The 13301-nt window shown below is 43.6% G+C and overlaps 1 protein-coding gene and 1 long non-coding RNA gene across 4 annotated transcripts in view; one reads left to right on the forward strand and one right to left on the reverse strand.

Moving 5' to 3' along the window:
* Positions 1 to 4364, forward strand: part of LOC138413604 (uncharacterized) — a 48541-nt gene extending 44177 nt beyond the window's left edge. The window contains exons 5-6 of one of the 2 annotated variants that reach the window (XR_011245986.1): positions 297 to 2013; positions 2109 to 4364. This is a non-coding gene — a long non-coding RNA (uncharacterized lncRNA). Of the gene's footprint in view, positions 1 to 296 lie in introns of both variants that reach the window. The other variant, XR_011245985.1, reaches the window with a different exon arrangement.
* Positions 1 to 8807, reverse strand: part of LOC109632737 (cGMP-dependent protein kinase 1) — a 77667-nt gene extending 68860 nt beyond the window's left edge. Inside the window, exon 1 of one of the 2 annotated variants that reach the window (XM_020092180.2) lies at positions 8153 to 8807. In XM_020092180.2, coding sequence (XP_019947739.1) covers positions 8153 to 8409 — 257 coding nt within the window. In that variant the 5' untranslated portion in view covers positions 8410 to 8807. Of the gene's footprint in view, positions 1 to 4376; positions 5500 to 8152 lie in introns of those variants that run through there. The other variant, XM_020092172.2, reaches the window with a different exon arrangement.
* Between the last annotated feature and the right edge of the window lie 4494 nt (positions 8808 to 13301).

A 13301-nucleotide genomic window follows, 5' to 3' on the forward strand; every position in this document is an offset into this window, starting at 1 on the left:
CACCTCTGAAAGCCACATTGGCCTTCAGACTGCCGAGTCATTTGAGTATTTCACAGGTAAGTATCCCCTGCATTGACAATGCAAGGAAGGGAGTGAATGTAATCAGCTGTTAAGCTAATGAAGGTGCAGCTCCGTGTGCCGGTGGGCTAAAAGGAAAAGCAGATTAAATGAAATTAGACAACATAATGAAAGTGGACATTATGTAGAATTATCATTAAAATCAGGGAGAACAAATTAGACATGATGCACCACCAATGGAGGAGGTTCATAAAAGGTGTCCGTGCATGTGTTGACAGATGAATGCAGTGCAGTTTGAAACTGTCAAAGCAGGGCGTCAGTTGGATCCTCGATGGTGTGATGGGAGAGAAGTCTGAGGTGGGCCAGATTCTGAGCAGTGAGTCAAGATCACTCATTCATTGAAGCATGTCATCACCACAGTCTGAGTTGCTCAGCTGAGTGCTGCCTGGCTGCTGAGTGTCAGCTGGATGAATGAGGTTAATAATATGTATCAGGGTTAATCCAACAAGAAGTCCCATCCTACTGAGCAGTGACGCTTTTGTACCCTAATTCATAAAAAAAGACTGAAAGCTACTACTCCCTTCCAGCGCGATTGAAAGGCTAGTGAACAGCCTGTTGCCTTTTTGTGCTTGTTGTCCTTTTCTGATTTCTAGGTGCACTGTTGACGCAGATCACCTGAGGAGCTTTAGCTAAAAGGGCAAACATCCTTGTAGGCATTTTATGAAGCGGTACTCTCACTTCACACAGGCATCTCTGTCCTGCAGCAAAGTCTTAGACAAACCACAGAAATACACAAACAAAACTTCACTGTCTGCCACAATATCAGCAAAGCCCAGTTTTTTTATGTAGTGAGCACATAGTACACGTTTCTAGAACAAATAATAAAACCCCTTTGTACGTTCATGTGTATGTGAGGTTAAGTTGGTCTTAATTTTCTTTAAGGGCTAACTTTGATCTTTTAATTCAATTCAATTCAATTTTATTTGTATAGCGCCAAATCATAATATACATTATCTCAAGGCACTTTACATTGAAGGTCAGGACCTTAAAATCAAAATATAAAGAAACCCAACAGTTTCCACAATGAGCAAGCACCTTGGCGACTGTGGAGAGGAAAAACTCCCTCATTAACAGGGAGGTCCCATTAATGCCTCACCATTAAGTCTTGACACACTATCACTTTAATCTGTCAAAGAAAACTTTGTAGCTCCTTCAAATCAAATCTGCCAAAACTCTAAATGATTCTGGTCAATATAGGTGAAGAATAACTTTATTTAGCTGTCTGTTTGAATACACTGGTTTATTATCTCCAACAAGTTGTCATTTGTTCATTGCTGTTTCTCAGTAAACAGGATTATGCAAAAACTACCAAACTGATTTTCAGAAATCCTGTTGCCGTTAAGAAGACCCCTTGTTAAGCTTTGGTTGTTTACACTAAAACAAACAAGCTCCACTAATGCCTCCCCTCTGTAGGACTTTAGACAGCATACTGGCGTTTACAAATCAGAGGTGAGGTGTTACAGAACATTTGACGTCTGTCTCAATGTTCCAGCTCTCACTTCTAGACAGACGCTGATCCCACTGTGTAAAAAGGAGAGCTGAAACATCTGACTACCTCCGCTGCTGGCGATGTCCCCCGCCCATCCTTCGTTCATACCTTTGATATAGAACCGTGAGATGGAATAAAGGCAAAACATTTCTGCTTTGAACAGGCTGTGCAAAGGGGCTTGTCTATTGAGAAGGGAAAATTGAGGCATTGTACCTATTTTTAAAATCCCACTGTTTGATTATGTTCATGTGCACGGTGCTTCTCAAACTCCCCTGTTTTTCAGCAGCAGGAGAGGATCATTTGGAACTTTATTAGGTTTTAGGGTGTAAACGGTAATAAAGCTGTGAAGTGCTGTTTTCAGAATGTGATGATCCTTATGCTATGGCCATTATATCTAAACAGGTTTATTTCTACAGAGCCTCTGCTTGCAAATAAGCCAACAAACAGTAAGAAACTGGAAATCCATTGCTTTCCAAAAGTTGACCCCCAGTCCTCGGGAAATGCGCCTCATTGACCCTGTTTCTGTTATGTTTACACCCAGGAGATTTCTGGCCTTTTAAACCCTCACTGGGACCCCCTGGACTCCAGCCTCTGATAGCAGCATTAAGCAATGTCTTCCAGGCAGACCCTTGTAAAAACATCTGCCCTTCCTCTCTCCTTTGTGAGGATGATATATCTGCCTTCATCCACTGGTGAAGTTTGGAGCTGAGCAAGTTCAGCCTTCCTTAAAAGGAGAAAATATGCTCTTTTAGAAGGAAAAAAGAAAGGGGTGGCAGAAAACTGGGAGAGGCTAACTGGGGGGAAAAAAGGCAGAGAGGGGGAGAGGGATGGATGAAGTTTGAGTTAGGAAGGCTCTATGGGCCTTTAAAGAACATAAAGTGGGTGAGAATGAAAGAAAAATACAAACATTTAGCTGGATCTAACATTATTGCTTCACTTCAATAACCAATGGAAATAAAAAGTACAGTGGAGCTCTTTTCAGCCCAAGAGGGAACTTGCATGTTTAATACAAAAGAAAACCTCTTTATTCTCAATTGAGCAATAACAGAAACAGAGTTGAAAGAGTCACACAAAAACATAATAACTTTGACTTTGAAATTAATTGCTGCATGTCCAGAGAAAAACACAAACTTTTCTCAAGCAAAGGCATCCTCACAAATTGAATGATGATAATAATGCTGAGCTAATACAAGGTCGGTGCCCAAACACGCTCAAGTAATTTGCATTCGCCTCTTTCAGCTTGTCCGTCATAATGTTTCATACATGAGCTCATTAAAATAGGGACACTGAAAACAAATGTTATTCTCTCAGATGGAGAGCATGAACGAACAGGTGTGGCAGATGCTCAGCAGAAAATTGCTGCAGCAGAGGCTTGAAAAGAAGTTCAAACAACCTCTCGATAAGTAGAAGCTCATTTTCATTTCCATCACAAATTTTCCTTTCACTTTTGCTGCGAGCATTATCATCGGAAATCGTGCAATCATTCAAAACCACTGTCAAATCTCCACCTCTTTCCCATCATAGCTGACAAATGATTGAAACTCTTCTTTGGTCGACGAGATCAGGGAATAGTTTTTAAAAATGCAGGATAATCCATCACTTTTTCTGAATGAGTTGGCATCACATAAAGCCTCTTTGGGGAAATCTGGTAATGGCAAACATTAGGGTAAGTAAAAACGTTTACATTGAGGGTGATTATTATAATGAAACTGTGTTTTCATCTGCCTTTCCAAAGCCAGCATCCAGGATCTCATGTTCATTTATGACAGTGACACAAAGAAAAGCAAAATACACATGAGAGTCTAGTTTCAGTATTTTTCTCCCAACACGCAGAGGTGACAGGTAAAACAAAGACTAATGGCCTGTTCCTGCTCAGATGAATAACCTCCTTTATTTTTGAATCTTCTTTGATGAAATCCTTGGAGCTTTTGTTTGTTTGTGTGTCAGCACAATAATGACTCTCATATCTGACACATCTGATCTGTATCTGCAAAGTCTGGTGTGTGTTTTCCCCCCACTGAGCATTAAACACCGACATGAGAAAACAATGTTTAATTCGATAAGATAATGGACTTGGCTTGATCCATTTCACATTTGAAGCTGGATTTACTTTTTGAAACTGATTATATTAAATATGTCCACTTTACAGTGCCCTGGTACAATGAAGAGCTGTCCACGGGGGTACGTGTATTGATTCATAATAACATAACCGTTACGTTCAAACCCAACAGACAGCTGGATTATTACAGAGCGCTATTTCAATGACGGCTTCATCTTGAGAAGCAGACCGAGCTGAGCAGGAGAGGAAGGTGTTTGTTTGAGAGTATGAATAGAAAAGAAAAGAAAAGGGAGGGAGAGAGAGAGGAATGAGTGAGAGTAGTTAAATCCCATGGCAAACATCCACAGAGAGCCTGTCACAGAATCACAGCTTGTGTAAAATACCCACTGGTACATTACACAGAGCTGTAATCCCCTTTATTAGATGAGTTCTCTATCAGCCTGTGGTTTATTGATAATCTGCCTTTAATCACTGAGCTGCTGATAATGTTATGGACAACTGTCACTCCTGAAGGCATTCCTCAAATGCAGTGTTTGTGTGTGTATGCGTGTGTATGGAGTAGTGAGCACCACCCCATCCATATGTGCTACAGGTGCCGCACCTGCTGCGCCACACGTTAACATTACGCACAGGAATCTAGAAAGGTGACAAATTGTGAACGAACTCTAGAATGAACTGGAGAACCAACAGTCAATGCACAAACAATATATTAGATGTGAATTATCCTACGTTCATTATTTGGACACCTACTGTGGGCTTTTGGGGTAGAAGGGTAGGGTGACATGGCTAAGATCCTGGATGTCGAAGGCAGTGGGTTCGGCCGAAATCGCCTGCCTCTTCGTCCGCTGCTGGTCGTTCAGCTCGTTCTGCTTGTGGACCTGCTGGGTTGCCGGTTTGATAACGGAGCGGTATTTGTCCAGCTCGTTCTGCAGCTTCTGGATCAGCTCGTCCTTCTGGTCGAGCTCCAGCTCCAGCTCGTCGATGAGCGCGTCCCTCTGGCGCAGCTCCTCGATCTTCTCCTGTAGCGCGTACTGGAGGTCGCGCAAGGTGCCCATCTCGGCTGGCGTCGACAGGCGACTTTCCCAACAAGTTTTTACGGAAAGGTGCGCAGTCGAGTCTTTATCCTCTCCTCTGCCACGCTGCTCGTAAACTTTATCCGGCATGAACAGCTCGAGAGGATGCAGCCCCTGGCTTTCCTGAGGGGGGATTCCTCGCCGCTGTGCGTCGCAAGCGGATGTTGGGAATTTCAGAGAAGGTGTGCTCGGTGGTTACCGCGACTACCAAGGTGAGCTCGTAAAGCGCCTCGTGCACAATCACGCAAAGTTTCCCCCCTCTCTCTCTCTCTGCTCTCTCTGTGTGTCTCTTCTCCCTCCCTCGGTGGTGAGACAGTGGAGGAGCGTCCTCTCCGAGTGCGTCAGGCTGCGACCCGGAGAGAGTGCATGGCGAGAAGGGCGCCTACAGGAATCTGTGGCACAGTGCAGCCTGCCACTCCACGGAGAGCTCGTCTCGCATGAATAATGGACTGCGTGAGAACGCGGCGGCTCTCAGAAACATGTCATCATACCTCAGCTGCTCGCCCCGAGGCTGCGGAGTTACAAATAGATGAGCATCGGAGCCTTAATGGAAGTTGGAGGCAATGGAAACTTAATGAACCTCGATTCCAAAAATAAACAACGTGTTGTATGGGCTGTCGAGGAAGCAGGCTGTTGCATGCATCGTCAACAATGGTGCGAATAACAGAACATGGTTTCATATCTGAATGTAGATTACGGTGTGGAGTGATGCTTTGATTGGAGCATGCTGAGGTGGAAAACCAAATCCAATCCAAATCCCTGTCTTGCAACTGCTCATTTTGTGGCAGGTTAAAAGTGAAACAACTAAATGCAAACAAATGATAATCTTGAATATTGTCAAACAGGAGCAGCAGACGTGGACATGCCAAAGCTACTGATGCTCACGAGCCTCCACATGCAGCTCCACATTCCTCATCTAATCTTGTGACGAGTGTGGACTCCCGAGCACCGCTGGTGTCTGTCCACATTATCCCAATGAGTCATCTGGAGCTCAGCGAAACAGCATTTGGCCTCATGTGCTCGGGACAAATTCAGGGGAGGATAAACTGCCAAGGACAATCTGATAGGATGAGTTGTTTCTAAAGGCTGAAACGGCAATTACTGTTCTGGGAGGGTGGGAGAATCACAGGGTGACAGTGAAAACGAAAAGCAGCGCGAACAAGGTCTCTCTGGCTGCGAGCATATATGTGTCTTGTATTTGGTTTGCTGGTGCACAGCATCTGATTCCTGGCAGACATCATGTAAACAAAGCCAGACTGACACTGGTGTGCCTAATAAAAGATCACAGCTGCCCTCTTGTGGTGGTTTGTAGGATCAACTCAGGCGTAAAACAAGAAGGTGGCATCCCTCTAATAATGGTCCCACTACTAATGGAGGAAGTAATGTGTTCAGGAAACAGGTCGTTTATATTTATACTGTAATCAACAGATATGCCTGTGATTGTAAACACTCGCATGTAGCGTAGGCATGTGTGCAAAAAAAGTGAAAGTGCTCGAAGGTATCAACCATTTGAATCAGCCAATTGCAACATAGCAAACATTGCCAAACCTTTTCAGCCAGACTTGAAATGAGATTAAGCAGCTTGAGGGAACACCTGTCAACAAAGACATATTTGTCTGGTTAAGTCATTAAAATGAAAGCTGTTAGGTTGATACTCCCCCCTAAAAACATTTGTCTCTAAATTCAAACATACAAGTCTAAAGAAGAACATGTAATTTCTCATGAGATGTTTCTGTTGGTTTAGTGTTAAATCTCAGTCGAGTCTCAAGTCAAGAAATAGATTTTCTACATTAAACGGTAGAAAAGAAAATCCTTATCCTCCAGAGAATCCTCATATTTTAACATTGGAAAAGCTGAAACCAGTTTGTATTTGGTGCTTTTTGCTTAATGTTTTACTCAAACATCATGTGATGTAATTTAAAAGCATGCATCATATTTTCCTTAAGGCCCATTTCGTTCAAGGTCAGGGTGCAGGGCAAGCAACAAAGTTTACTTCACGTATGGAGTGCATGTCTGGAGATTTCTGTCTCTCCCTGGTCCAGTTTTGCATCCATCCCCTCATCCTCCCATCATCTAAAAAGGCTCCCTCCCATTGTCCTTCAAAGCACCTCTGCGATTTAAATTTCACCTCTCTAACCATCCAGCTCAGCCCTTTTCCTATGCAGATCAATAGAAACTGGATCCGCTGCCCCATGCTGCGGTAATCCGATGAGCGGGGCGGGCCGCCGGCTGGTGCCACGTCCTGACTCTAATGATGAGGGGTCACAGCGTCTCCGACCCCACGGCGGCCCAAGCCGGCACGGCGGTGCAAGTGGACGCCCTCCTCCAGTCACCGGATGAGCTTAAAGCATTAAAGTCATCTCAACTGTGCTTTACGCCAACAGAGAAATCTTTGCTTCAGTTTCCTTGAGTGCATGAACACATGCAATGCACATGCAGACTAGACTCTGTGGATCTAAAGCTCCTGTAGAAAGGCTGATAATAGATGACTTGATTATCTCTGCCTTCTGTAGGCTGTGGCTTTTTCCCAGGGTCAGCATGACCTCCACAACTCATTGTTTAGTATTTTCATTTTATCCTTCTTTCCTCTTTTCTCTCTGTGGAGTCAGTGTTTGTTTAAAGGCGCACTGGATATCCTTAAATAAATAAGGAACAGTTTGTGTGTCTGCTGTGTGTTAATAGAAAAGAAGATTGGAAATTATCTAGCCACCTTTATACAATTAACCTCATTGTCTGTTACATTAATTGAGTGGACACAGTGATTTGATCTTATGGGATTCTGACAGTAAAAATGCAGATGATAAGAAATGAAATGATGAAGAGAAAGAGCCAAACTTTTTCTTTGCTCACAGCGGAATCAAACAAACTGAGACTAAAAGTGAGAGGATGAGATGCTCAACCTTCAAGCACCAAAACTGTGCAGCTAAAACGAGCACCTTAAAGGTGATAAAGGAAGCATATGGTCAAACAAAGCGTTTTCTAATGGAGTATTAAATATCCTCAGACATGCACTTCGGGTCCTCAGCGTCCAGCTACTAAAAGCCAATAATGCATCGCACTTCCTCCTGTCTGTGTCCCCAGGGACTGCCATGATGGATCTGATCAATTAGGAGCTCTTTTCTGAAGCTCGCCTTTGAGCTGCGTCATCGGCCCCCAAGAATGAAAGTGCTCCTCCATTCATGGCGAACATCCCCATCTTTCATTTAAGAAAAAGGAGAGGAAAGAAAATGGAAAGGACAATGGGTAGCAAAAAGTGCCTCAAGAAGTGTGTTTGGAAGTAGAAACAGTGTCCGCACCCGCGCGTTTATTCTCTGTTAAAGGAAGAGTTGTGCGTCCTACACAATATTCACACCTTTCATGGCACACATTTTGATTGTGAACGATTTCAAGATGGGTCATTGAGCCTCCACCAGCTTGTATTTGAGTAATAATGAAGCAGCAGCGCTCTCTTACCAGTCGGACTTGGCATATTTCCGAAAGGACTGCCTCGTCAGGTCCTGGTGCGTCTGCGGCTCCGCGGAGATGCCCTGCGCCCTGCGGGTCCTCGGCCCAATAAGTTGAGCGCTGGGCAGGACAGACTGACATTTGTGCAATTTTCTCTTCAGTTCATGGATCTCGTCCTCCCTGTCCGCCAGCCGCCTCTCCAGATCCCGTATCCGCTCCTCCTTCAGCAGCAGGATCTTGGCAAAGTCGTCCTCCAGGTCACTCATGTCGAAATCCGCGTTAAACTTTGCCACGATTCTCCGCGAAAAAAAACGGCGAACTCCCCGTGTTGTATTCGCACAGGTTGTGAAGACGCACGCGAATCCTCCCCTCTCTCTCGTTACGCGCGGAATGATGGTGCTGCGTGAATATCCCCTGCTTCACCGGCCACTTGTTTATTTCAGAAGAAAACAGCAAAGCGGTGTTTACAGACGGGGGGCGGGCGACTGATGGAGCCGCGCTAAGCTACAGTCCACTGAGCCTCCGGGGAACCGCTGATGATCCTTCATTGAGAAACCAATTACAGCGGCTCTTCCTCTCCGAGGACGCAGACAGGCAGTGAAACTGGGCACTGGAGAGCCTAGAGTAACTCCTGCAGTTCACCCCCTCTCACACTGCAAACACCACAGAGGGAACTGCTGCTGCTGCTCCTGCTGCTGCTGCTGTCAAATATTTGTTTACGGTCAATCTGCACAACCCTGCGCCCTCTTGGAGCCACAAAAGTGCAATGTTAAACACCCAGATCACTTCCCCGACCCAGACCACTGGGGGAAAAAAAATCTATTTGTCCCACCACCCTTTGCCTCATAGGACAAGGGCTGTTCTATGTTGCAATGGGGTCATGCTATGGAGTAAGCACACATCAGTGAAGTGAAAGTAATATCCCTATAAGGCAAATGGCCCTTATATGTGGTTATCAGTATTGCTATGGAGATTTATTTGGTTGATGTCCATGCTTGTGGGAAGATTGCACTTTTAAAACAAGAGAGTGGAGCTGATCATTTTATCAGAAGAAAAATAGTCGAGACTTTGCTCAGAAGCTGGTTTGAAGTGAAGAAGGATAACTAAAGCAGGAGATAAAAAGAAGCTGTTGTATGCATCCAAAAAGAATTCAAGTTAATGAGACAACAGGTTCAAAGTGTGTTATCTCACAGATTAGACTAATCTGTAATTACAGTGCTCATCACTTTCATCCTCGTTGCGCTCAGAGTTCAGTAAAAGACCATCACTTTTCTTGCTTTAATATTAATCTCCAGACCCAGTCAAGTCGTTTCTATGCATCATTTCTCATTTTGCTGCCTAAATTTGTTTCAGCTCAATGGGTTCATTGAGAAAAAGTGAGCTCATGGGCAAGGGGGGTGTTTCATTAAGATTCTGGGTTAAAAATAGAGAGAACACATCTTCTCTTTGCTGGTGTAGTTCAACATATCCCACCCTTATGTCTACTGCTTGCCTTCTTATTATTCCATTCACCTCTAACTGGGCCAGAGATTAACGCTGGGAATGTATGTACGTCTTTATTTGCAGAGCTTTATTTCACATATTATTTGACGTTTCCTCTCCATCTTTAATCTGCAGCTCTCCAAATGCATCTTGGAGGTAGAATATTATTCCATAATAACAACTGATCGTAAACCTTCATCTCCCATGGGTGGTTTGTGATAACCCACTTAACCATCCCGGCTTGATGATTTCACTGAGAGTTATCCGCTGTATTGCAGTTGTTCTCATCATGAAGCACATGTGATCTGCCTCTTCTGCTGCTGCCTCTCTCTGTGTGAGTGTGTGGCATGTTTTGCAGTCATTGTGAGCAGCTAAGTGAATGCAACCTGCATTCAAAGACAAGGTGAGGACCCGGGTCGTGCTGTTATCAATGTGGAAAACAGTGATCGATTAATTATGTATGCAGCAGACACTGTGCCCATTATGACAGCAGTAAATTAAGTGTCACCTTCTATGACCTTATCCCTATCCAACAGAAAATGTGGTCGCAGTGGAAAAGCAGAGAACATTCAAGAAAAGAGCATTCATGCATTCAGACCAAAAGAAGCAGAATATCATCCATCCGGGGTGTTTGATCTCATGTTATTACCAGAATCAATACCTATCCACACACTCATTACATCATCACCATGACTATATCAGCATCACTGGCTCAAAACCTGTCTACGTTGTCCCCACTCTTGGTTACGTCCATGTTTACACAGAGTGAGTTATGCTGCACTACCAGTTTGTGCTTCTGTTGTCTGAGCGCTTCATGGGTCACCTCCCTTGGATTTTGTGGGTTAGGTAATGGACGCCAAGTTGACCTCCACGCACCCAGAGATAGATGGTCTGACGGCACAGAAGAGTGGCCGATCACAGGCGTCACTGAGTTCATTATTGCTGAGCAGCCTGGCCATGCTGTAATAAAGGGTTCATGTGCTGTCTGTGCAGCGTTTTTAAAGCGGCTCTGGGCAGAGAACTGCTGGTGCCCTCTCGTTGGCCTCGGGGACAGATCATCTTACAGAAGAGAAGAGGGCAGACATTAGTCACTGTTTTCCTGTAATACACTCACACACACTCATACAAGAACTAGAGAGAGGTGTCTTGGGTATACCCAGACATATGCTTGCACATCATTATCACCCACGCACACACTCACATACAAGGATTTATGTAACCATTCACAAAGCTGAGATCCCTGCAGACACAAGCTTGGTCATGCCACCAGCTCATAAGGAAACCTTATAGGGGATTATTAAGTGCAATGGTAAGAATGGTATGTTGCTACGTCTCTGGAGAATTGTCCCCCCCCTTGAGCCCATAATGTCTTTGATACGACATCCGACTGTGCTCGTCGTCTCTGCTGCCATCCCAGCGAGACTCCACCAGCTGGCCACCTGCCTGGGCCTGCAGTCCCAGGAGAAGTGAGAAGAGTGCAGAGAGAAGGCGAAAGACTGAGAGAGACATGTGACGAGGACGGGAGAGATGCTTCAGCCTGGAGCAATCTTATTCTGTTCCCCTCAGGTCCCATAAAAAAAAACTGCAGCAAGTCCAGCACTTGAGCAGCGATATCATACGCTGACTTCACATCTCGACCGCGTGGTCTCACATTGTAACATGATCTCACATCCAGAGCTTCAGATTGATCACGCGGCTCACACTGGAGATGGATATAACCAGAGCTCAGGAAATTGACTTAGCAAACGCAATAATGATACTTCCTTCCTGCCTTCCTGTTTTAGTACTGTCAAAATCAGATAGGTGAGGATAAGGTGTATTTCTCTGTCACAATGCTAGAGCTGCAAATAATGATTTTAATTATTGATTAATACATCAACAACTGAGTGTTTGATGATTGTCAGTCCGAAGCAGCTGGACTTGGGATAGGTTATTTAATAATTAAAAATTAAACTTGTGTTTAAAGTGGCTGTAATCAGTGTTTTTTTAAAGATTCAATAGATCACATGTCTAATTACCTCCACTGAGGAGGTTATGCTTTCATTGCCGTCTGTCTGTCTGCAGAATTACTCAAAAGCTACTGAACCAATTTCCATGAAATTTTGTGGAGGGTAGGGACATTACCTAAGGAAGAGACACTAAGTTTAGGCTCCGGATAAACAGGCAGGTCCGGAACTTTACATCATTTCAGAAAACGAAATATGTCTTGTGTAGGACACGATCTCAATATATGCAATATGGTGATAAAATCAAAAATATGGCCCTGTAAGTTGCATGTGAAAGGGGACGTTCAGTGTCAAACCTTCATGACTACTATCACAGACTCTGCTTCTCAGCTCTTCACTAATTGTTTCGGTTTTAGAGGCCTCGACTTTATCATTTAAGATCACTCTCATGGCTCTCATCAACATTGTTACAACCACACCAGGTAGTTTCCAGCTAAAGGGCTCTCCTAAACTCACTGTACACTACCTGCCAAAAAAACTAGCTGCTACCTGGTGAATATCATGGCACAAAATGAATGAGTATGGGACTTAAACCTTAAAATATAATATATGATAATGTTACGCCGCATCTGTTGAATGTGTAACCAGGCAACCAGTTTCTGAAAGGTTCACCATATCAATGCAAAGGCGATAATACTGCATGTCAGTGTTGTGTTTACAGGTTATTAGTCTCATGTGTGTCTCAACATTCTTTTCTCGTCTCATCTCACTTAGTTAAATCTATATATAATAGATTTTCTACTTTAAAAGTTAGAAAAGAAAATCCTTATCCTCCGGAGAATCCTCATATTTTCACATTTTAAAAGCTGAAACCAGTGTATTCTGTTTTTACTTCATTTATCACTCAAACTCAAATACATTGTCTGTTGATCGTCTCATGTATTAATAGTCTAATAGTTTTGGCTCCAAATGCTGCTTTAATAGTAAAGTCTGGTTGAAAGAGAACAAAGTAATGTGTTTCAAAGATAGCGTGAGATGAGGAGCTGGCCCTTCTGTTATACAGAGAGGAGACATGTGTCTGTGAGGTGAAGAGAAGGTCGAGGGTCACTGGGTGGAAGTCTGCATTTTACGTCATCTTCCAGGTGTGCAGCCGTCGTAACGTTGCTAATGATCAGTCACATGTCAGCTGACTAAAAGCCAGAAACAAAAACATGAAGAACACGTCATCCCCACTTTGACAAGACAATAAGCAGCATTCAGAAACAAGTGCTGCAAAGGAACAAAAAACTCATGCAGCTGCTGAAGTTGACTTGTCAGTGGTTTTAATCTTATTTTAGCTCAAGTGTACTCAGAGAATGATTCATGTAATATTGCAGGTATTTACTGCCAAACTCAAATAAAACAATCAAATCCACACAATGATCTGCTTAGTGTGAGCATGGACAGATTATGAAACAACAGACTCCTGTATGGGCCCAGACTCTTATAAGATCTACCGCTTACAAACATCTAAAGAAGACTAAATAAAGCAAACTTTATTTAGTTTGTTCTCCTTGAAGTTCCTGTGCGTCTTTTTGTATTCTTTTGTGTCTCTTTGTTGTTATGTTATCGCTCTTTATATTTGTTTTGTGTGTCTTTATCGCAGCTTTGTCTCTTTGAGGTTGTTTTTCTTCTTTTTTGTCACAGTTTTGTCATCTCTTTGTTCTTGCTCTGTAGCTGGTAGGCACAGG

This window comes from Paralichthys olivaceus, chromosome 14 (genome assembly GCF_024713975.1).
Source record: "Paralichthys olivaceus isolate ysfri-2021 chromosome 14, ASM2471397v2, whole genome shotgun sequence".
NCBI lineage: Eukaryota > Metazoa > Chordata > Actinopteri > Pleuronectiformes > Paralichthyidae > Paralichthys > Paralichthys olivaceus.